The sequence below is a fragment of the Lycium ferocissimum genome, chromosome 11, assembly GCF_029784015.1.
Source record: "Lycium ferocissimum isolate CSIRO_LF1 chromosome 11, AGI_CSIRO_Lferr_CH_V1, whole genome shotgun sequence".
NCBI lineage: Eukaryota > Viridiplantae > Streptophyta > Magnoliopsida > Solanales > Solanaceae > Lycium > Lycium ferocissimum.
In genome coordinates, this window is record NC_081352.1 from 38492905 (window position 1) to 38515383 (window position 22479).

At 34.5% G+C, this 22479-nt stretch overlaps 1 protein-coding gene across 1 annotated transcript; it reads left to right on the forward strand.

The window, feature by feature from the left end:
• Window positions 1-1257: 1257 nt before the first annotated feature.
• Window positions 1258-10795, forward strand: LOC132038641 (ubiquitin carboxyl-terminal hydrolase 25). Its single transcript, XM_059429322.1, has 9 exons — window positions 1258-1507; window positions 3476-3962; window positions 4071-4146; window positions 4226-4318; window positions 4726-4812; window positions 5112-6001; window positions 6983-7108; window positions 10081-10214; window positions 10312-10795. The coding sequence occupies exons 1-8, from the start codon at window positions 1336-1338 to the stop codon at window positions 10199-10201; spliced, it is 2052 nt and encodes a 683-aa protein (XP_059285305.1). The 5' UTR covers window positions 1258-1335; the 3' UTR covers window positions 10202-10214; window positions 10312-10795.
• Window positions 10796-22479: the final 11684 nt, after the last annotated feature.

The following is a 22479-nucleotide window of genomic DNA, read 5'->3' on the forward strand; positions in this document are numbered from 1 at the left end:
CTTCTTTTCTATTATTTTATTTATGATCTCTAGCAAGAACACACAAATGGAAACTTTAAATTCTCTTAAAATAAAGCATTTCTCTTAATCTCAAATCTGTGAGTATTTAAATTGAAAAACTTGGGGCCCAATGGGAATTTTGGATTAAGATCAAAATTCATTTTTTTTTATAATTTCTTTTGTTTATTACTCCCTCCGTCCATGTTTACTTGTCTATATTTGACTTGGGACACTCTTAATAAGTAATAAATAAAATGAGAAATGAATTGGAATACTTAATAATAAGGGTAAAATAGGTATAAAATGGTAAATTATGTCTTGTTTTTCAAACTATATAACTTACAAGTAAAAATGGACATATATTTTTTAGTATAACGGACAAATAAAAATGGATGGAGGGAGTGTATTATAAAAATTATGCTATTCTATAATTGTTAAATTCAATTTAAATCACTTTGCTACTTAAATAGTGATGGAAATTTCGTAAGCACTGATTAGAAAAAAACATGAAATTTACGATTTATTTTTGAAAACTTGTAGTTTATCTAATTCTACATTTACTTATGGGGTGTATTTACCTATCAAGAGTTTTTTATTATTTTTTTTATTTTGATTGGTGTAATTCCCTTATTGAAGATGTTATTTTATTTGTACAAATTTATTTTTTAATATACATGAGAGATGCAAGTTCCTTAATGAAAATATTGATTTTACTTCAGTTGTTAATGGGAATGAGTGTGATTCCTTATTTAAGATGCTAATTACGTTCGTTTCTTGATTTTTGAGATATAATTTTCATATTTGTAAATAAAAAAAACCTATTAAGTTGATCCAAATAAACTAAAAAAAGATGAATCCATTTCAAATATACATTCCTAATAAGATATATATTGAAAAAAATTATGGCATTATCTTCAAATTAAGATCACGCTCTGAAGAACGACCCATCCACTGGGCAACACCAAAGTTTCCTGGCAAAAATTAAAGAGCTGCACAAAATAGGGAGAGAAGTGCAAATGACCCGACTTTCACCTGCTTCTACACTCTCCTCTACTCTTCTCTTTCTTTCTTTCCTTTTTGGCGCAAATTACACTATATACCCAACAACGCCACACTATTCTTTTCATTTTTTCACCCAAAGCAAAAATTTTGCCCAAATTTCAAACCACAATTAAAACCCCCCTTGTTCTCCAAACAAAAATCTCCCTCCTCCCTGAACCGAAATTACAAAACCTAACCGAAGAAAAAGAGAAACAATTGAAATAGAGAGAGAGAAGAGGCGATGCGATCGTGGTGGCTGCGGGTTGGGGGCAGCCGATACGCGGCAGGGGGTTAATGGGCTATTATTTGCAAATGAATTGGCAGCCAAACCTGAGACGCAAAACTGGTCCTCCATTAGGGCTTAAAAACCTTGGCAATTCCTGTTATCTTAACTCTGTCCTTCAGTGCCTTACTTATACCCCTCCACTTGCTTATTTCTGCCTCAAATCTCAACATTCCTCTTCTTGTAATTATTCTCTCTCTCTCTCTCCACTAATTATTATTAATTTACTTCTTACATGTCCTATTTATGTAGAATGGTTTATTGGAGCTGACTTCAATTATTTTAGTATCGAGGAATTGTAGTTTGTTATGGTTATTTCTGATTCGTATATTGAACCTAATAGTTTGGAATTGAATTGTTAGTTGTTATCAGAGGCAAATCCAGGATGGATGAGTTCACCTTAGTTGATTTTTTTTATTTTTTTAAAAAGACTCCTTAAGGGATTAAACTCAACACTTAACCAGTCTCCACTTGGTCTAGTTCCTTCAGTTAATATTAGATTTCAAAACAAAAAAATTACCGAGTTTAGTCGGGTGACCATCGGTTCGCGTGACCCATTTTTCATACATAGATTGTCCACTGGTTGTTATGGTTATTGAGGATTCAGATAGTATTGGCTTTGTTATTTAAATTTTGTTGTTCCTGCTCATCTTATAGAGAAGGCTTGTTTATTTTATAGTGCCCAGCACGACTCAAACATTACTTGTACTTGCTTATAAATCAATGATATATTTGATGTTATAATTTCCCTTGTTTTTTCCTACAGTATAGGCCCGATTTAGTTTGGGACCGAGGCGTCTTACTGAGGATTCATATAGCTGTCTCAAGTCACTCAACTAGTTCTGAATTGAAGCATGATATTTTTATAGCCTACCTTAACTAATTTTTTTTATTATAACTAATCTTTCCTTATGTGTTTGTGGACATGAGCTAAGACCCCTTTTTAGCATTGATATACTTACATGCCCAATTGAACTAGAATGAATTATTGGGGATTCATATAGCTGGCCCCAGTTAGTTTGGTACTAAATACTAATGCGTGATAGTTTTAGTTTATAGTGGATTCCTTTAATGATTATTGAATATTCATATAGCTGGCCCCGATACCAATTAGTTTGATATTGATGTGTGGTAATTTATGTTTACAGTGGATTCCTATAATGATTAATGAGTTTTCATATAATGTTACCAGTTTCATTTTTTTTTTTTTTTTTTTTTTTTTTGAAATTGAGTATTCATATAGCTGGCCTCAATTAGTTTGGTATGGAGTCGTTTATAACGGATTCTTATTGTCGACCCTAATAGTTTGGGATAGAGGCGTGGTAGTTGTTCGACTAATTTGGGGTTGAGGGGGGTATTTCTCCACTTTCTATTAGACTCATCTTCCCTTCTGTATGTGTGTTTGTTTTCTTACTTCATACATGTCCTTACATGCCCTATTTAAGCAGAATGATTACTTGGGATTAATAATTTTTCTTTTAATTTGGGATTCATATTGCTGATTCCAATTAGTTTATTATTGAAGCATGGTAGTTATTATGGTTATTGCTGATTCGTATATTGAACCTAATAGTTTGGGGTTGAGGTATTAGTTGTTATGGTTATTGAGGATTCACGTAGTATAGGCCCGACTAGTTGTTATTGAGGCGTGGTAGTTGTTATGGTTATTGAGGATTCACATAGTATAGGCCCGACTAGTTTGGTATTGGGCATGGTAGTTGTTATGGTTGTTGAGGATTCACATAGTATAGGCCCGACTAGTTTTGGTATTGAGGCGTGGTAGTTGTTATGGTTATTGCTGATTCATATAGCTGTCTCAAGTCACTCAACTGCTTAAATAGTTTGGTATTGAACCTAATAGTTTGGGATTGAGGTGTTAGTTGTTATGGTTATTGATGATTCACGTAGTATAGGCCTGACTAGTTTGTGATTGAGACGTAGTATTTGTTATGGTTATTGAGGATTCATATAGCTGTCTCAAATCATTCAACTAGTTCTGAATTGAATCATGATATTTGAACTATTTTTCTAGCCTTGCCTACCTCAGCTATTTTTTTTTTTTTATAGTTGATGTGTAGTCGGTAGATTGTTTGATTGATGCCCCGGTATTTTAATTTTTCTTGGAATTAAGATTCCTATTATATTGTGCAGGTGATTCTGGAGCTGCAGCTGCTTCAGAGAAGAAGAACGAATGTCCTTTTTGTATATTAGAAAGGCGAATAGCTAGGTCTTTGAGTCTCGAGTCAGCACTAGATACTCCGGCCAAGATTAATAATTGCTTAAAGATTTTCGCCCAGCATTTTAGGTATGGGAGACAAGAGGATGCCCATGAATTCTTGCGCTATGTCATTGACGCCTGCCACAATACGTGTTTGCGGTTGAAGAAGTTGCAGCAGCAGAGAAGGAAGGGTGGTGGAGGTGGTGCTGATGGAAATGGGAATACCATTGTTAAGGAGATCTTTGGGGGTGCTTTGCAGAGCCAGGTTAAGTGCTTGTCATGTGGTGCTGAGTCAAATAAGGTGGACGAGATCATGGATATAAGTCTTGATGTATTGCACAGTAGCTCACTCAAGGATGCTTTGCAGAGATTTTTTCAGCCTGAGGTTTTGGATGGCAACAATAAGTACAAGTGCGAGAAGTAAGTATTATCCTCTTTCCTTTTCCCTTAATTCATACTGTATGATAAATGTGCTGTTGTGAGTTCGTATTTGCGAACCTGTTGGAGTAAGGACTTACTCTTGTTTAGCTGTAAGAAATTGGTGACAGCAAGGAAGCAAATGTCAATTCTTCAAGCACCAAATGTTCTTGTCATTCAGCTCAAGGTACAAAACAGTTGGAGTTTTATGTCTTTTGTGTTTTACTGTCAACTGCCAATGCTAACTTATTTTTGTTTGTGGATAGAGGTTTGAAGGAATATATGGTGGGAAGATTGATAAGCCCATTGCTTTTGAAGAGATTCTAGTGCTTTCAAGCTACATGTGCAAAGCGAGTCAGGTGTGCGCAGTAGTGATTAAGTTCAATAGATGCCATTTTGCTCCCCCACCACTGGATTTTTCTTTCCCAATTAAAATCAGAGAGTTCGTTTCGTATTTGGTTTTGGGGGACAGTGTTTTTTGGCATTCTTGATACATGGTACAATGGATTTATAATGGGTTGCATCAATTTGGGCATCATAGTATATGGTGCATGTAGGCGTTTTTGAACTGTCTTCTTTTAGAATTTACTTGTAATTTCTGCTGACTGTACAGTAGTGTGCCTATTCACATAAATAAGTTTGATGATGTGTAGTTGTAGTGTAGTGTTCATCCTAGCTGATTGAACAATAAATTTCTACTAAATAATTTGAGAAATAAGCGACATCTCTCTCATAGTCAAGTTACTTTATGTTCTTTATTCTGCAGGATCTGCATCCAGAATACAATCTTTTTGGAACTATTGTCCACTCAGGCTTTTCACCAGATTCAGGGCACTATTATGCATATATCAAGGTGATAGCTTCATTTCGTATTAATTGCCTCTCGTATATTTTTATCCTGAGAAGTATTAAAAAGTTACTAAAAATAAAAGTCAAATCATTTGGCTTATCATTTCACATGCAAAAGTTGCCGTATCGTCAACACCATGACTGGTGGAAAGCTTCTGTCTAACCTGGCTTACAAGAGTCTCAACTTTTTCTTCATTCTTTATCCTTGGTATTGTAAAAAATGATAGTAGTTAGATGATAGAGGCAATCATAGTTTTATGTACCTGATTGTTTGTGTTTTGATATTGGTTGGCTGTTTAACAGGATGCTGTGGGTCGTTGGTACTGCTGTAATGATTCTTGCGTTTCTCTTTCAACCTTGCAAGAAGTGTTGTCGGAGAAGGTGTACATCCTTTTCTTCTCTCGTAACAAACAGAGGTCACCACCCACCAAGACATGTCTATCAATTAATGGGTCAAAGTCCAATCATTCCAATGGCTTGGCTAAATCCAAAATCTTGACCAGTGACTTGGCAAAAGCAGAAAATGGAAAACAAGTTTTAGGCCACCCCTCTGACAAAGAAAATGTAATGATGTCTAAGGTCAGTAAAGTGCATTCAAGCCCAGTGAGGGAGTCGAGTATATTTGAAAGATCTTCCATCAAGAAAATACCTACCTCTGGTAATATTAAAATTGTTGTTCATCAAAGAAAATCTGGCGATAGAACCGGTGATGTGAGAGCATCAGTTCTTACAGAGAAAGAGGTTGCATCATTACCAGAGAGGAATGGTGTTAGCAAAAGTTGTGGTAATGGCCAGATGACAAGATCACATGCCTTAACGAATGGAAATGGAAAACTTCCAATTGTAGCAACCAACTCCATAGCAGACGGTCCCCAGAAAGATTATGGTGGAAGTAATGGAAAGGCTGCAGGAAGGGATCCATACCACGAAGAGGTGACTAGATCATCATCTTTAGCAAATGGAAATGGCAAAGTCCAGAGTGTTGCAACTGATACATTGAGGGTAAGTCTGCTTAGAAATAATGGGGAGAATAGTGAAGGCCTAGCAGCAAGAATTTCTGTAAACAAGGAGACCCCCAATGGCCATGTTGAATCGTCTTCTGTCTCAGGTTCAAAGAGAAAATCACCAGATCAATGCATTCTGCTTGAGCAAGATGCTCGGTCTCGTGCAAAGGTGGAAGAATTAAAAAAAGAGTATGTTACTTTATCTTTGGATCTCCTGCATTTCTCTGCCTTAGTATTATTATACCGTATTGATAGAAGTTTTGAACTATTGTACTTGTCCTTACATTGTTAGAACTTGTATGTGCTCCGAAAATGCCAGGGGTTTCTTTTACGTGTTTTATTATGCAAAGTAACTTTAGGTGAATTTTGATCTTGCCTTTTGCTGGGTTTTCCTGATTGCATAGGACGCCAATGCATTTTGCGTTGTATTATTCTCTCTCTTAATATGCCATATATTATATATCCTTAGCTAGCGTTTGGCCATGGATTTTGGATCAGATTTTGAAATTTTTTCTTCCAATATGTTTTTGGGACTTCCACTCACAAAACTTCAATTTTTTTCCAAGTAGAATGCATGTCCAAACACAACTTCAAATTCCAAAAATCACAACTTCAAAAACTCAAGTTTCAACTTCAAAATCTATGGCCAAACAGGAGCTATGAGTTAATAAACCGGAACCGCTCATCTCTTCCAAATCCATACCTGGTTAGAGCTATTCGCAGTAAATATTCACCGCAGCTAATGGAAAAGCAATTTTGTGGTCTGGTCCATCTCTGCTTTCAGTTTCTGTGGGGAAATGATAAAACGTTTCTTTTCAGTTATTTGAATGAAAAGAAAAAAAGGAGGGTCTAAGACAGGGTTGTCGAGCAGTGTGGAATTTGTGCATATATTGTTCTTTTCAGTTGATTTATGATGTTGGTTAACCATATCTTATGTTGGCCTCACTAACTGTACTGATAATAGTTCTGGGCAAGGAGGTTGAGTAGGACTTTGACCCAAGCTTATGAGTTCTGATTTTTATTGTTGTCAAGCTATATAATCGGGAAGCTCCCTTTTGCTGTCATCTCTTTTAGTGGTTAGAGATAGTGACGTACTTTCTGCTTTCTGTGTCCTGCTGGATAAATTTTTAACAGTTTTATATTTAACCCTATCTTTTTAATGAGTTTCAGGCTCTATAAGGAAGCTTCATTAGTTCTAAGAACATGTGGTTGGTCAGAAGAAGTCTATGCTTTTATGCGTTCCAAGAAGTCAGGGGCACAATCAGACTTTCAAGCATCAGACATTAATGTGATGAAGTACGTTCCTCTAGCTTTGCAGTTTGAAGTAGTTCAATTAAGAGTACTTGTTTGTCCTTGAGGTCGGAAGTTGCTTCTCTCTTCTTTTTTGTTTTAATACAAATTTCGATAAATTAGATACTATGGAAAACTCAAATATGTGCGTGGTACTATTACCTGGTTTCTTATTATTTGCTTATTCCGAACTTGTTTGACCTGCTATGTCTTTTCATTAGTAGATGCAGTATTTTACTACCTTCATAAAAGTAAGCTAACATTTCTGTGTACATGCTTTAGTATTGGGGCATATTTGCATATATTTTTTATTATCTTTGTATTCCTAGGCAATAACGCATCCAGACTTTTTTCCTGTTTAAAAAAACACATCCAAACTTTCTTCTTCATCTTTGTGTTAGTTAAACTACGTAGGTCAAGTTGGGACGTGGAGTGTCTTGGATAGGATGATAGTGGGAAAAGATTAAGAGGTGACTTTGACGTGAATTTGTATGGTAAACATGATAAATATAATTACTGCCATGGAGATGTTGAAGTTCCAAGACAAATGCATTTTACTTCTTCCCAATGAGAAATCTCTCAGTGAAACTAACGCCTGCTCTGAATATTTAGATTTAATACCTTTGGAGTTTGGGGGATTTTTTTTTTTTTGGGGGGGGGGGGGGTGTGTGGGGGTTTAAAGAAAGCATAATTGTTTGGTCACCTATATCGAAGCTGGGGTTTTAGATTTTAATGTATATGTCAAGTTGATTCTATTTGGGTTTAGAAGAGTACAAATTTCATTTCCGTCATTGGTTAAGTTTTATACTCACTCCATGGTGGTGTAGTTGTCCTGTTTTGGTTTGGTGCAATTATTAAGGAAACTTTCAACTATTATGCCACTAAAATGAAAGTGGTCCAAGAATGAGCATAGTGTTGATTGTCTTGAAAAATTTAACAGCGTTAGGATTGAAGTAGGTCCCAAAATATCTCTTTATTATAGAATAATGGGAAAATCATGGAGAAGTGTGCAGAAGAAGTATCTTGCAAACTGCACAGGAAGTTTCTAATTTGAGAAAGTGGATTTAGTTTAGGGACTGTGGGGAGTGAAGGTGTTAAAGGGGGACGAGGTAGACCTAAAATCACTTGGAAGGAAGTTGTCTTGTGAAAGACTTATAATCTCTTGGATCCACACAGACCTAGCGAAAGTACGACATACTGGAAGAAAAAATTTGAATAGGTGATATGTATCAGTTGGGACTATGTTTTTGTTACATTAGTATATTTACTTTAGGTCTTAATTTTTCTAGGAATCTTTTTGTCTTAGCTGAGATTTATATGCCAACATTATCACTATTGTTCTTATTATTATTGTTGTTCTTCTTGTTATTGTATTAGATGGGGGTCTAAGATTGAGCTTAAGTAGAGCAGTATGGTAAGTGAGGATTCGTATGGCCGATCCCAACTTGCTTGGTATTGAGGCGTATTAGTTGTTGGACTTAGTTTAGGGACAATCTAAAACAAAAAGAAGGAAAATGAAATTTCCCTCATCTTTTTCTGTGAAACAGGGAAAAGACTTCTCTGTTTCCCGTCCTGGATTTTCCTACTTGAGTATTCTTTAATTAGTCCAGCAGCGGTTGACATCCAAATTAGCCCACCAGCTGTGCTTCATCGTCTACCCAGTAGCGCTTCATAGCTAAATTGCTCTGTCTAATATTGGTAAATGTAACAAAGCAGACATCATTTTTGGTTCTTTTTACTTAGCTAAAAGTTATCCATCAATACATAATTTATTTTGGGACAAGTATTGTTCGGTAACAATAGTTTGAACCTTAATGGTTGGTAAAACTTCTTCGGTATTGAAATGAAATGGGCTGTAATGGATTGGATTGACTACAGAGGATTCCTATAGTCAATGCGAATTAATAGCATTGAGCCCCTAATTGGGTTTTATTGACAATGAATGGAAAGTTTGGTTTTACCGAAAGTGATTGTCAAGTGTTTTTCCTTTTTTCTGATAAGGTAAGTGACCAGCAAGCACTTTTTCTGCTTTTCTTGCTTTTAATGTGTTGCATGAAGATTTTCTTTTTTGCCTCTTTGAATCCAGATCTAGCTGTTGTAAATTGACGAGTTAAAATCCCCTGAATCCTATGACTGCATCCACCGCTCACATCATGTGCTGTTTGTCTTGGCCTTGGCTCATATTTTACATGTCCTCTCCACTGCACAATTCAGTCTTCCAACTTTTGTCTTGTTTTTATTTTTCCAAATTTGCTATTTTACAATTCAGTCTTCCAACTTTTGTCTTGTTTTTATTTTTCCAATTTGCAGTATATGATCTGAGAGAGAAGTTTTTCCCTTAATTTGTTTTGCTCGGTGCTGTTAGCTTGCCACTATATTATTTCCTTATAATCCTTGTAGCTTGTAATGCAAGATGCTTTTTGATTAAAAATATAAAGGAAAGATACCATTCGAGCACCCCAAGATCTTTGTTTCTTATTCCTGTAATTTTCCTCGCTGCTGCTGTTTGATATTGATGATATTGCTGTTGTTTTTGTTGTTAGGAGGTAGATAGTCACTGCACGAATGCATTATAGATATTTGTAACATGTGCACTCGATTTGAAATGTTCCATAGGTGAACACAATGATGTCAAAGAATGTTTCTTTCATTTTCATTTACAGGAACCCATAAAAGTTTCTGGAAACATTAAAATCCTTGGTTTAGAAAAGATTTAACTTTAGGCAAGATATGAGCATGACTTGCAATTCACTGATCTATGGATATCATTTGGCTACCCGTCAATTCTTGAACTATTTAAATCTGTAGAATGTATTTGCGTGAACTTGTATTGCCAATGAACAATTATCACGGAGTCTGTTACTAACTATTATTCAGATCTGACTTGCGAGTTACAACTGAGAATATACTCTCCGTCTTCTTTTTATGTTACAAGTTAAAACTGAGAATATCCGTGCTAAATATCGTTCTTCTTGCAGGAAGTTATTGATTGCAGATGCCAAACCAATGTTTATCTCACGAATTCCTGAATCATTGAAGGGTAGTCTTATTAAACGCCTAACATCATTTAGTCAAGGAACACCACCCTCCAGTATCTAAGCACTCAGACATGGTATGTGCAGAAGCAGAGTGGTCTTTTCAGGTTTTAAGGTGCAAAATCATGATAACTCAGTCAGTTCACGTGAATTATACCTTTGAAAATTTTGCAGTCCATTGATCATGGTGCTGATTTGCTTGGTCTGTATTCTTTCACTTGGAAATGGGATGTTTGTTTGTGGTAACTAGCATCGTATGTTGCACTGTGGAGCAGATGAGTATTAGTTGTCCTTGATTTTCTTCACTCTGCTGTGATGTGTCCCGAAGGTGTTCAATCAGGTAAAGGAGGAAATCAAAGCGGCAACATCATATTCTGGTACAGATTTTTAGTGTGAGGCAGAAGAGCTTATAGAAGACACGTAAAATCCTTTCTTGCTGTATGATATATGCCCTTTTTGGCGGTGGTTTAGCATGTAATCCTCATTTTATGGATGCTTACCAATTTTTTCCATAAAATTGTGGTCGGGGTTGTATTCTTGAATCTAGAGTTGAGGTTTTACTTTTGAACATACATGATAATACCACCATTAGATAATTGTTGAAGGAATTCCATATTCATAGATTTTTATCTCAAACTTCTAAAAGATACTGCTCTGAGGTGTGTCTTGTCTCTATTGGGAGAAATTATCTGTGTTTATTTTAATTTTTTGTTTTTTTGCAGATGTTTGTGGTTGAGCTAAATAAGATGTTTTTGGTTTGCATCTCCAAAATGATTGTTTAATTTGGGTGACGACAGGATCTGATTTTATCTTTGATCCTTAAAATAATTTAATTTCTCTTCATTGAAAAAATATCCTTTACAGAAAAAACACGAAGAAAGGCCGTAGGATTTAGCTCAATTGGCAAAGGTTGAGTCACATGTTGGAACCTTGTGCTAAGCGAATTAAGCCTGATATTCATGAGATTAAGTGTTTAAGGGACAGATCCATTATTTCCGAGTTTCGTAAGAATAGACTCCCAAGACGAATTCAACAATACGATAGAGCTTCCTTGATAATCTTAATGTATGGAGTATATATGTAGTAAAGATGACAACATATTTGTCTCATCAAACCTCAGATCTTTCAAATCTCATAATTTTGGCAGGTAATTCAAGAATATAGAGCTCGAAGGAAAACGTCTTTTCCCATCTTTCAAATCTCATGATTGTGGCAGGTAATTCAAGAATATAAAAAAAAGCTCGAAGAAACGTTTTTTTTTTTTTTTTTTCCCATCTTTGGTCGATATACGTCAGCACAAAAAAATGCAAGGGTGCATCCGTTTACCCCTACATAGAAAGCACATCCTGGCCTACCGGGAAATGACTCTCAATGACCTGCCCCAATTTTTTGACCCACTACCCGATCCAATTCCAAAACGAAGGAATTCTCGCCAATCTCCAACAACCATATGTAATAAGTGTAAATAACCTCACTATTAGTTGCAAACTCATCTAATTAGTCAACAATTACAATAGAAAAAATATTCAAGTGAAGGATTCTTAGGTGAATGAACAGCAAATGCAATGCGTCATATTCTGAAATGTAAAATGCATTACTAAAGAGGCAATACAGAACAAAATAAAAACAGAAGCAAAAGCAAAACCAAATTCATTTAAAAGAAGATTGAAGCTACAAATTATGAAATGGACAGATGGAAGTGTTGCAGCCTGCAGGTATTCAAATTCCAATTTTCTGTAACTAAATATGATTATAGGAATTCCAAAAGTTTCAGTAATAGCTAATCTCACAAATGTTCCTAACTAAATATGATTATGTTCTAAGAACATAATTGATAAACAGAGGCATTTGCAGTTCACCTCACTGTGAATTGCACAATGCAAAACGAAGGCGTAATACATAAATAGGTCTATGAACTTGTTCAGGAATTCCACTTGGACACCCCAACTGAGACTCGTAACACCTGAACCCTCCAAGAAGACTATTACTGTGCCATTTGGGCACTTATTTTAAAATGGAGGGAGTATAATTTAACCTCACCCCACTCCATTTCTAAACCACTTCATTGTATTATTTTGTGCCTCTTTTTACTTTTCTGATGTATTTGGTCTCATATGTTAGTGATTTTTTCCTGAGCTATCCGAGCTGAGGTAAAACCTTGGTTTGCTCTAAGTTGTTTCGGTGTATACCTAGGGTCTTTTCGACTTAATTAGTGTTGTGTGTCTCTCTATCTGTGTTTCTTATTTTTTGTGCAGCAACTGTAATGTGTGAGTCTTCATCTGTAGTTTTTTAGTTTGCACTATTCTATTAATACCATTACATTTAACAATACTATTTAGCAGTTATAATGGCCAAAGATGACGATCAGGATGGAAAGCTCTCCTATCTTCTTGAGCAAAAGGTTGGAGGTGGTATATATATCGTTGTTGCTTGACCGTGGATCACCAAACGAAGCAGGTTTTAGTATGTAAGTTGAGAGAGAAACATCATGCACACAAGTAATTGATGATTTGAATCCATTCAGCAGAAGATTGCTTGTATTTTGCAAAGACCAAGATTCCCTGGCCCGGATCCAACGAGCATTTAGTTTCATTGAGAACTTAACCTTCATTATGGTGTGGGTTGACAAAATACACGCTGATTGTTAGAAGCTGATTCACAGTAATGAAATGGAATGTAGAGGAGCTGAAAAGATATTCAAGAAGCCATTTGGGTAAGTCATATTTAAATCTCTTAACTCAGAAGTCCTATTTTATAATAGCTAACTCTTTATTTGTTTCCGTCCTTCCTAACAAGTTGCCTAACAAATACTGCCGTTCACAAACTGAATAGATTTCATATCAATTTAGTTGATGATATTTTTCTTAACAAAGAAAAAACAATGTGAAAATGGCTAACTTTGCACTATATCAACATATATATGTGCCATAGGATCGAGTTTAAGGCTAAGATCTTTTTATCTTTTGAATTTATGCAATAACTCTAACTCTTTTATGTGAAATTTGTAAATACAAGTGATATGATTTGTGGGATGAAAAAAGATTTAGAGTACTTTAAAATGTGCTGAAATGTGCAATATTAACGCAGTCCAAACAACTTCATTTTCCAAGTCGTCCGTATAAGGAGATTCCGTATGAATTCAATTTGTTTAAAAGTCTCTTTGAATAAATAAAGAGAACGACATTCCATAATATAGTGTATGTAATTTGTTATTTTGTTGTGTGTTTTTAGGTTCTTTTGAAAAATGTTTCTTACGGTTTGAGTTGTTATTGCACTCATTTTCATCTGCAAGTTAGATGGACTCATCGGGCGTTCATCCTCTTTAACGCGAAAAACTTAGCGTCGCCTTTCTTTTTTGTACTTGTTATTTGCAGTGTAGTATTTTTAATTTAACTTAACATAATAATATTGATTTTAAAACAAGGTTATGTAAACAACCTAAAATTGTTTTTTTGTACTTGTTCTTTGCGTAAAAAAAAAATTTGTAGTTGTTTAAATATTTTTAATTTAACGTTAAAATAAATTTTTAACATAATAATATTGATTTTAAAACAACTACAAGGTTATTTCTCAAGAAACCGACAATGGGAAAGAAGAGGAACAAGCAAAAAAATGCATGGAAGAGGACGAAGAAGAAAAAGCGTACTGGGTTTTGATTTTTTCCTATAAAGAATGCTTTTATATCAGGCCTTTATGAAAATAAACTTTGATATCTCTTATGTTATTGTTTCTCAATGCCCTAACCTAAATGTCTGTGATACCAATGGGAAAAGAAGAGGAACAAGCAAAAAAAATTTGAATGTCATCAACCCTAATTTGAATGTCATCAACCCGAACCCCTGATTCGTTTGATGATCATGAATGGGATAGTGTGGATTGTAAGAGATATGTTAATAAAGGACATGGATAAGATAGTGTGGATTGTAAGAGATATGTTAATAAAGGATATGGATAAAGCGTACGATCATGTGTTGGATATACTTGTTGGAGCGGGCCATGATAAGAATGTCGTTATGAAAGCCCTGAAACATGCTAACTACTCCCTCCGTCCCATAATAAGTGTCAACTTAGCTAAAAATACGCATATTAAGAAATCAATAATGCAATGTGAAGTTTACCAAATTACCCCTATATAATAAAAACAAATTACTTTTTCTTCTCGATTAAAGCATGCACAAGTAGTAAATCTTTTGACATTGGGAATCCGACAATACCAAGTTACTATGTGGCTTCTCCAATCATCATTTAGATGTTAGTTTAACTTGTCATTTTTTGTCTAAGGGTAGAATTAGATAAAACTAGCCAATTTATATCTTGGTTTTCTAAGGTAACACTTATTATGAAACAATTTTTTTTGGCTAAGGTGACATTTATTATGAGACGGTGGGAGTATTTTGGTAGTGAGAATATTATAACTATTATAGTGTCTAACATGCTTGATTACTTGTCTGGTCACACGAAGTGGGAAGATTTTGCGTATGATTTAGGTTCGAAGAATGATATGATGAGTGATATGGTGTCTTGAATGCAAACTAAAAGCACATATGAGTGAAATAGATACAATGTGTTATTTACTAACTAGTAAGTTCGATATTCATCGGGCTATTAAGATGGGTACTCTGTTTCCCCAAGGTGGGGGAAGTAGTACTACTAGTCCTATTGGTACTAGTCCTGTTAATGAGTCTGTGAGCCAGTTTATCCAAACTTTGTTGAGTCGGAATGTTTGTCTTAAGTGAGTTACATGATTTGAATTTTGATGAGAAGATCAAATATTTAGAAAGAAAGTAAAGAGCGAAAAGAGCAAGTTAAAAGAAGATTTCATCTTTTGAGGAAATGTATCACGCCTATTCAAGTAATAATTCTTTTCGTACAGGTCAAGAATAGTCTTAAGGTGTTACTCATGTATTTGCAATACACTACTTTGGATGTTGTTGTGAAAACATTATTATTAATATGAAGATTTGAGTAGTTTAATTCAAAGTTCTAAAGTAATTCTGTTAAAAAGTAGGCAATTTTTCTTTCTTTCTCTCTTATATATAAATATATATGTTTATTTCACTTTTTTTCTTCAGAATCTTCAATATTATCTAAGCAAAATTAAAATCACAAAATTCACCATTAAAATTTTGGGGGCCTCAAAATGTTGGTGGCATAAAGCAAATGTTTTACCAGCCTCATTCTTGAGCTACCCTTGAGTAGGCCCACATCGGCAATGGTTAGGGCTTTGAGGTGCGAGCAAGATATTTGTTTTTGTTGTCAGTCATGATTTCACTATTTTAAGTATCGGAGGCGGAGTATAAAACGTGATCACGTTTCCATAGAAAACAATAACTAAAATCATCGGAAAATCACATTATACTTAAGAGTTCAAGATTTTTGACTGTGGTATATGTAAAACCTACGTTATTTGAGAAAACTAGTTTTACTAGTACATGATTTTCAATTCAATGATTTAGATGACATTTGCAACATGTATGACAACTTAACCCAACAGTAAATTAGCTTTGCGGCGAGAGAAATAAAATAAACTCAAAGGTAGAAAATTTACCAATACCCCAAAAAAATTAGATAGAAACCTAGCGCACTTTTCCACGACAATATTCTCATAAGCTAGTTTTGGCCCTTAACCCCTTAAGACGTGACAGATGGACGAACGTTTGCTAGACCGACCCGACCCCTTGACACCTATAATTCAACCTCGACCATATTGTTGCAAGAACCTAGCCGGACTACTTTATTTTATTATTTAATTTGGGTTCTTTACATAAGTAACCTAGGTCTAATAGGGAAAATAATATCAAACGATTAATTAAGCACCTAAAATACATTTTTAATTATCACTTTCGTACAATTACAAATAGTATTAGTAATCTGTATTTTGTAGCGATTTTTCACAATATTGCATCCCTTAACTCTACGTTTTATTTTTGAAAAAAAAGTAGATGATGATAGGATATGCACGATTTCATGGAGGATTTTGAGAAACGAAAAGCAGTAAAAAAGAGAGGAAGAAAGAACATATATCGTTTAATGTTGGAGGTGAAAACGGGTCGGCCGGTACGAGTTTGAGTTTTAAAACTTGAGTGGGTTTTAATTATACGATAGAGTCCCTTTTACTCAACGTTTAGAACTTGAGTCTTTATTCCTTAAACAAATAACTCAAATGTCTCTTTTACTTCCATTCCCCTAAAAACACCAGCTGCCCTAAACCCTAAACGCCGTCTGTCCTAAACCCTAAACCCCGTCTGCGATATTTTTGAAGAAACCGACAATGGGAAAGAAGACGAACAAGCAAATAAATTCATTGGTAAGTGTTGAAAATAATTTGAATTCCTCTTCTATTATTGCTTCTCAATGCCCTAATCTAAGTATCAGCCCACACCCTAACTTGAATGTCATCAACCCGAACCCATGATTCGTTTGATGATCCTGAATGGGATATTGTGGATTATGTAAGAGATATGTTAATAAAGGATTTGGATAAAGCGTACGATCATGTGTTGGATATACTTGTTGGAGCGAGCCATGATAAGAATGTCGTTATGAAAGCCTTGAGACATGCTAACTATTTTGGTAGTGAGAATATTATAACTAATATAGTGTCTAACATGCTCGATTACTTGTCTGGTCACACGCAGTGGGAAGATTTTGCGTATGATGTAGGGTCGAAAAATGATATGGTGAGGTATATGGTGTCTTGGATGCAAATTAAAAGCCCACGTATGAGTGAAATAGATGCACTGTATTAGGGGTATTCTGTTTCCCCAAGGTGGGGGAAGTAGTACTACTAGTCCTATTGGTACTAGTCCTGTTAATGAGTCCGTGAATCAGTATATCCAAACTTTGTTGAGTCGGAATAGTAAAGGAGCAAAAGAGCAAGTTCAAAGAAGATTTCATCTTTTGAGGAAATGTATCATCCGTGTTGACAAAGTACTGCCTGAAATCCGGATAAAACAAATTGTTTTTTTAAAAAAAAAAAATTGGAATAACCACCTCAACGAGTATAGTAGCGAACATCATGGTAATGAAATTAGACCTCTCACAAAACAATAGACTTAGATTCAAGAAATGATAATTCCGCTAAATAAGTAAAAATGAGAAATTTTGACATGAATTTGTGCTAAGCAGATGATATAATTGTTGTGGTTAATGCAAGAGATTGAGTGTTAGGCTCTAGTGCTACTAAGTAAATTTGTGCTAGCCGAGTTAATGTTAATGTTACCCAAATTGAAGAAGAAGAATGATTTGTTTATGTTGGCGGTTAAAGAACTACTTAAGTTCTTGGAATGAGAAAGTTGTTCTTAAAACCAATTTTGGAAATAATATTGGTGTTAGTGTTGGAATGAAAAATTTTATTTGGGAATTGAGGTGGAAAAAAAATTATATACATGAATTTAATATGTTAATTATACCACCATATTTCTAATGTTGGCTGATTGCTCTATGGTGTAATACACCATTAATTAGTTAACATCACCATTCTATAACAGATTCTTTTGAATTAGCCTTGAAGTAAATTTGTACAATCATTTGAAATTCTTGGATTAAATTGAGTTAAATGTCGTCTAATGGCTAGAAGGTTACGTTGAACAGATCACGAGTCATTGTCCATTTTGGTAATTTATTTATTTTCTCCTTTGACCTTTGTTTCATTATGAGTCTATTGATTTGTGGTAGGGCAGGCTATTGTTAATGTTGCTTTTATTAAAAGATTTAGAAAATGGATTTAATTCATGAGATGAATTTTGGGGAGTTTTCTAGGTGCTCAGCTTGTGTAGAAACAAAACATAACAAAAGGTCTTTTAAGACTGTAACTAGTAGAAAAACATAATTGGTTGAACTAGTGCATTCAGACTTAGCTAATTTCAAGAACACATTGAGTAGAGGTGGAAAGATATATTACATTTCTTTCGTGGATGTCATGGTGACAAAGAGTTGAAAACCAGCGGATATCAAGGTAGAAGTTTTCTACTAGCCCTGTTGTGAGTTGAAAAGGTAAAGTACTTTTCTACCTATCAAACTCAAGAGATAAAAAGGTAAAATTATCTTTTATCTAAAAATTCTTCATTGATGCGTGATATATATTTTCATGAGTGGAAAATTTTATTCTCAAGATAGTGGAGATTAATAAATTGAGAAATATATTCATCATGAAAAATGTGATTTGCATTTTTGAGAATGTTTTTAAAAATAAAATAAAAAGTGTTACAAGTGCATATAGCATTCTTGAAATATCTCACATGTTATTATCTGTATATGATGTTTTTAGCTTCAACATTGACATATGTGCTATTATGGGAAAACAAACTAAACCAGTTTATTTGCATTGTGACTCACAGGAGGCAATTGAAATTGCTAAGAGTAGTGTGTGAAATGGAAAAAAAGAAGAAGGACACATTTGCGTTAGATATGATGTTGTCAAGTAATTGTTGAAACTTGAAATTTGTAATGTCCGAGAGAAATCTGGCGGATCCTTTAACCAAAAATTTGAAAAAAGAGAATAATTTTGAAGCGTCGAGGGGGATAGGGCTAAAGCCTATGGATTGAGGTAATATGGTGGATATCCGTTTGTGGTCAAATGAAGCCATTTAGGCTATCAATATACACTACATATCCTATCCCTATGGCGTGTGGTAGTGTTTTGTAAGGTTGAGTTTCCATATGTTAATCCATGGCGTGATGGGCACCCGACCCTTACTTTGCCGAGGGGTCGTGTTTAGGCCCGCAAAACATGACATGATGGATTTTTCGGAAAACAAACATGAGTTTTACTCTTAATGTTTCCATAACCGTTGTGGTGGTGCTATTGAGAAGCACTTAGTGGATTCTTACATAACTCCGATATATTAAGCATATGAGGAAGGTTGAGCTTATTACGCTCTTAATGATTCCATAGCCTTAAGGTGGTCGATTTGAGATAGAATTGATGTAAAGCGTGAAATCAAGAACAGGGTCTTAACGTGAGTGTGAAAAGCTTGCCTTTTGAAACACTTATCATGCATATATACATATGTCGGTAAGCAAAATCATATCATAATCATATCATCATATCATCGTATATATATATATATATACCGTATCCGCCCTCTAGTGAGTTATGAAAAACTTGGCATCATGTCATCATATATATATTTCTAGAGCATCATCATCATGAGACCGTCATCACATCATCACATCATCATATCATCATATATATATATATTAGTGCGTAGAGTGTGCACGAATACCGGACTAAAAGCACGAGCAGTAGTAGTTGAGAAACCATATGCACATAAATCATCATTACAAGAGCGTACTCAATGGATAAGTAAGTAGTCGACGCTCGAGAATTAAAACGGTAATCATGTTAGGTTCTTCAAAGATGTCGTTAGGACTATACAAGGGAAATCTCGGGGGTTTGTATCGCGTACATATAGAATCATTAAGCTAACATTCGCATAAAAGACAGGATATAGTATGTGTTGTGAACATGCTCGGATCATAGGAACAGAGTTACCCCGAGGATCGTGTCATCTTGCTTACACTAAGACATATATGTCCATTAATCCAACTTAAGTGTCGGCTTCCCAAAATCTACAACAAAGCATCAAACATTAATCATAATCACTTTGTCGATATTAGTTGTTGCCTCGTTTCGGCCAATATCATCAACAACAATACCAACAACCTTTACAATAAGTAATTTCAAACGCATTCTCATTGGTAATTCTTTTACACATAATTCAACATTCGGAAGATATTCAAACCAACACTTAGTTCAATTACTAATGATCATTCAAACAATATTCCTTAAACAATTCACACAATATTTCAAACAATTACACCGAAACTTCCAAATGCCATAAGAACAACAACAATACATTTCTGTTCTTATTCTTAACAATCCACAACACGACAACCAAATTACACTAAATAAAATTAGCGTTAGTGGGGGACTTGTTGGATATAACCCTTCTCATCACATAAATGTAAAAATAAATAAATATTTATAATCCTGCCAACATCAACATGCATCAATTTCATGATTCCATTTCCACACTGTACACAAACCATGCATAACATGTGAAAATAAAGATTAAATGGCTAGGTTAATGGTTGCTTGCTTCAACAACCACTCCATGTTAGACCCTCTTTAATGACCAATTTTAACTTGTTCTGGGTTTGTTCGGCCGTAGCCATCAATTCCTTGTTCTTTCTCCTTTCATATTTTGATGAGGATGATTAATTTATATCTTTAGCTCCTTATATAATTAATACTTGGTGGATTGTTAATACACATGTGGTTAATGAAATTCCTTTTCATCAAATTTTCTTAATGTTTCCTCTTAAGTTATGTATTAAAACAACGTCGGAAATTGGTTTTGTGCGCCACCAACTTAAAAATATTCCAACGTACAAAATACGGGGATATAACACCATAGCCTTAAGGTGGTGTTTGGATAGACTTGTTGTGTGAGTGTGAAGGCATTTGCCGCATTTTATGAAAAACTTAGGCTATTTTTCTAGAGCATTCATGAGACCCGAGGTTTAGTGCATGGCCATAAAAGCACTGTGTTTGTATCGCGGAGTTCGCATAAAATTAAGGATATACTATGTGTTGTGGAGGTCTCAATATATGTCCATTCAGTTCAAGAGTACTTCACTTTGTCGATATTAGTTGTTGCCTCATTTCACTACGTGTCAATTCAAATCGGAAGATATTGACAGTTGATTCTATTTTTTTCTTCTTATTCTTTACCGTTAGTGGGGGATTGTTGGATTAATATTGTTAATATTTCCAACATGTAACTTGATTTTTTTTTTTTTACCCCTCCTACTTTATTCGAAGTGAGATGTACAATAAAACTTATAGGTGGGCAGTACACGTAGAATGAATGATAGTCAGGGTCAGCTAAACACGATTTTTTATCAAAAAATTATACTAAGTATATATAAAAAATATATTTTGTGTACAACTTAATATTACTTTTTATGAACAATACACACGAGATAGACCAGAGATGACAAAGGAAGATACTAAATATATATAAAAAATATATTTTGTGTACAAAAAAATTACGGCAATACAAGAACGTGGTGACAAAGGGGGCTAGTTGAACATAAGAACGTGGTTGGGGGCTAGTTGAACATCCGTAGTGAAATTATTAGTTTCGCCACTGAGGTGGAGGCTAGTTACATTGGGTGCAGGGGAAAAAGAACGCAAAATGTAATTTATTAAAAATAGAAGAATCTTTTAACATATCGATCTACATAGGATAAATGGTAAATTAGTAGAAAAAAATGAACAAAAAACATATTTTATCTGTCTCAATTTATGTGACGGGATCACTTTCTTTTTTAGTGCGTTTAGAAAAGGACGACACATTCTAATATTTAAAAATAATTCAATTTAAACTTCTTTTACCCTTAATGTGATGATTTATATCAGAAAAGTATCTGAAATTTGTTCAAATATAATAATTTTTGTTCTCGTTTACCGATGAATATCTTAGGCCAATATCTTAAGATTTCGAATTGCAAAAGAAGTTCCATGATAAAGGATGAGAACATCCTATATGACAACTACGAGGAAATAATATCTTATTAACTAGTCACAATTTAAATAAAAAATAATCATTCAAAAAAATTCAGGTATTTTATTTATCGGTTTCTCGTGCTATACATCACCTATAAAATTAAAAAAAAAAAAAAAACATCACCTATAAAAAGAGCCATAAAACCGATCTATGCAGTTGGCATCAAAATTTTAAGATTTTACTTCTTGTCTCAAATTACTTTTTACCTTTATATTAATTTAAGGCAATGGTAACATATAGTATACATGAATATTGACAAGTTAATATTATTTAATTTGCACACACATAAAAAGATTTTGCCAAGATTTCGATTAACACGTTTTAACAAAAACGTGAGTCTGTTACTAAGAACAGGTTCATCATGTTTATTTCTTTCTATTTAAAAATTAGAGAAAGGCTGGAATCAGGGGCGGAGCTAAGGTATCGCAAGGGGGTCATACGAAGCCGTTCCTAAAAAAATTATACTGTATGATTACACTGGGTATATTTTTGTTGCTATATAACATCAAAATTATATTTGATGTATATCTAATAGACAGTGAATCCCTGTTGGTTCTTCTTATGTTTAATGCTTCATATTTTGAATTCCGTTAGTGAAAGTCCTGGCTCCGGCTCGAAGCATATGTAGTTGCGTGACCGGAATCATTTGGTCGCTTTCACAATACATTTTGAAAGTTTTCTTGCGTATAAAATTAAATCTATAGCAGTTCGAAACATACATCAAAGAGTTTCTGTGTGGCAAATTTTCTTTGGAGAACTGTTATAT

Bases quoted from the DNA above. Each gene is read 5' to 3' on its own strand.
- LOC132038641 (XM_059429322.1), top strand. From the start codon at position 1,336: ATGGGCTATTATTTGCAAATGAATTGGCAGCCAAACCTGAGACGCAAA. The intron at 4,147-4,225 runs GTACAAAACAGT...GTTTGTGGATAG, and splicing joins TTCTTGTCATTCAGCTCAAG to AGGTTTGAAGGAATATATGG. The intron at 4,813-5,111 runs GTGATAGCTTCA...GCTGTTTAACAG, and splicing joins ACTATTATGCATATATCAAG to GATGCTGTGGGTCGTTGGTA.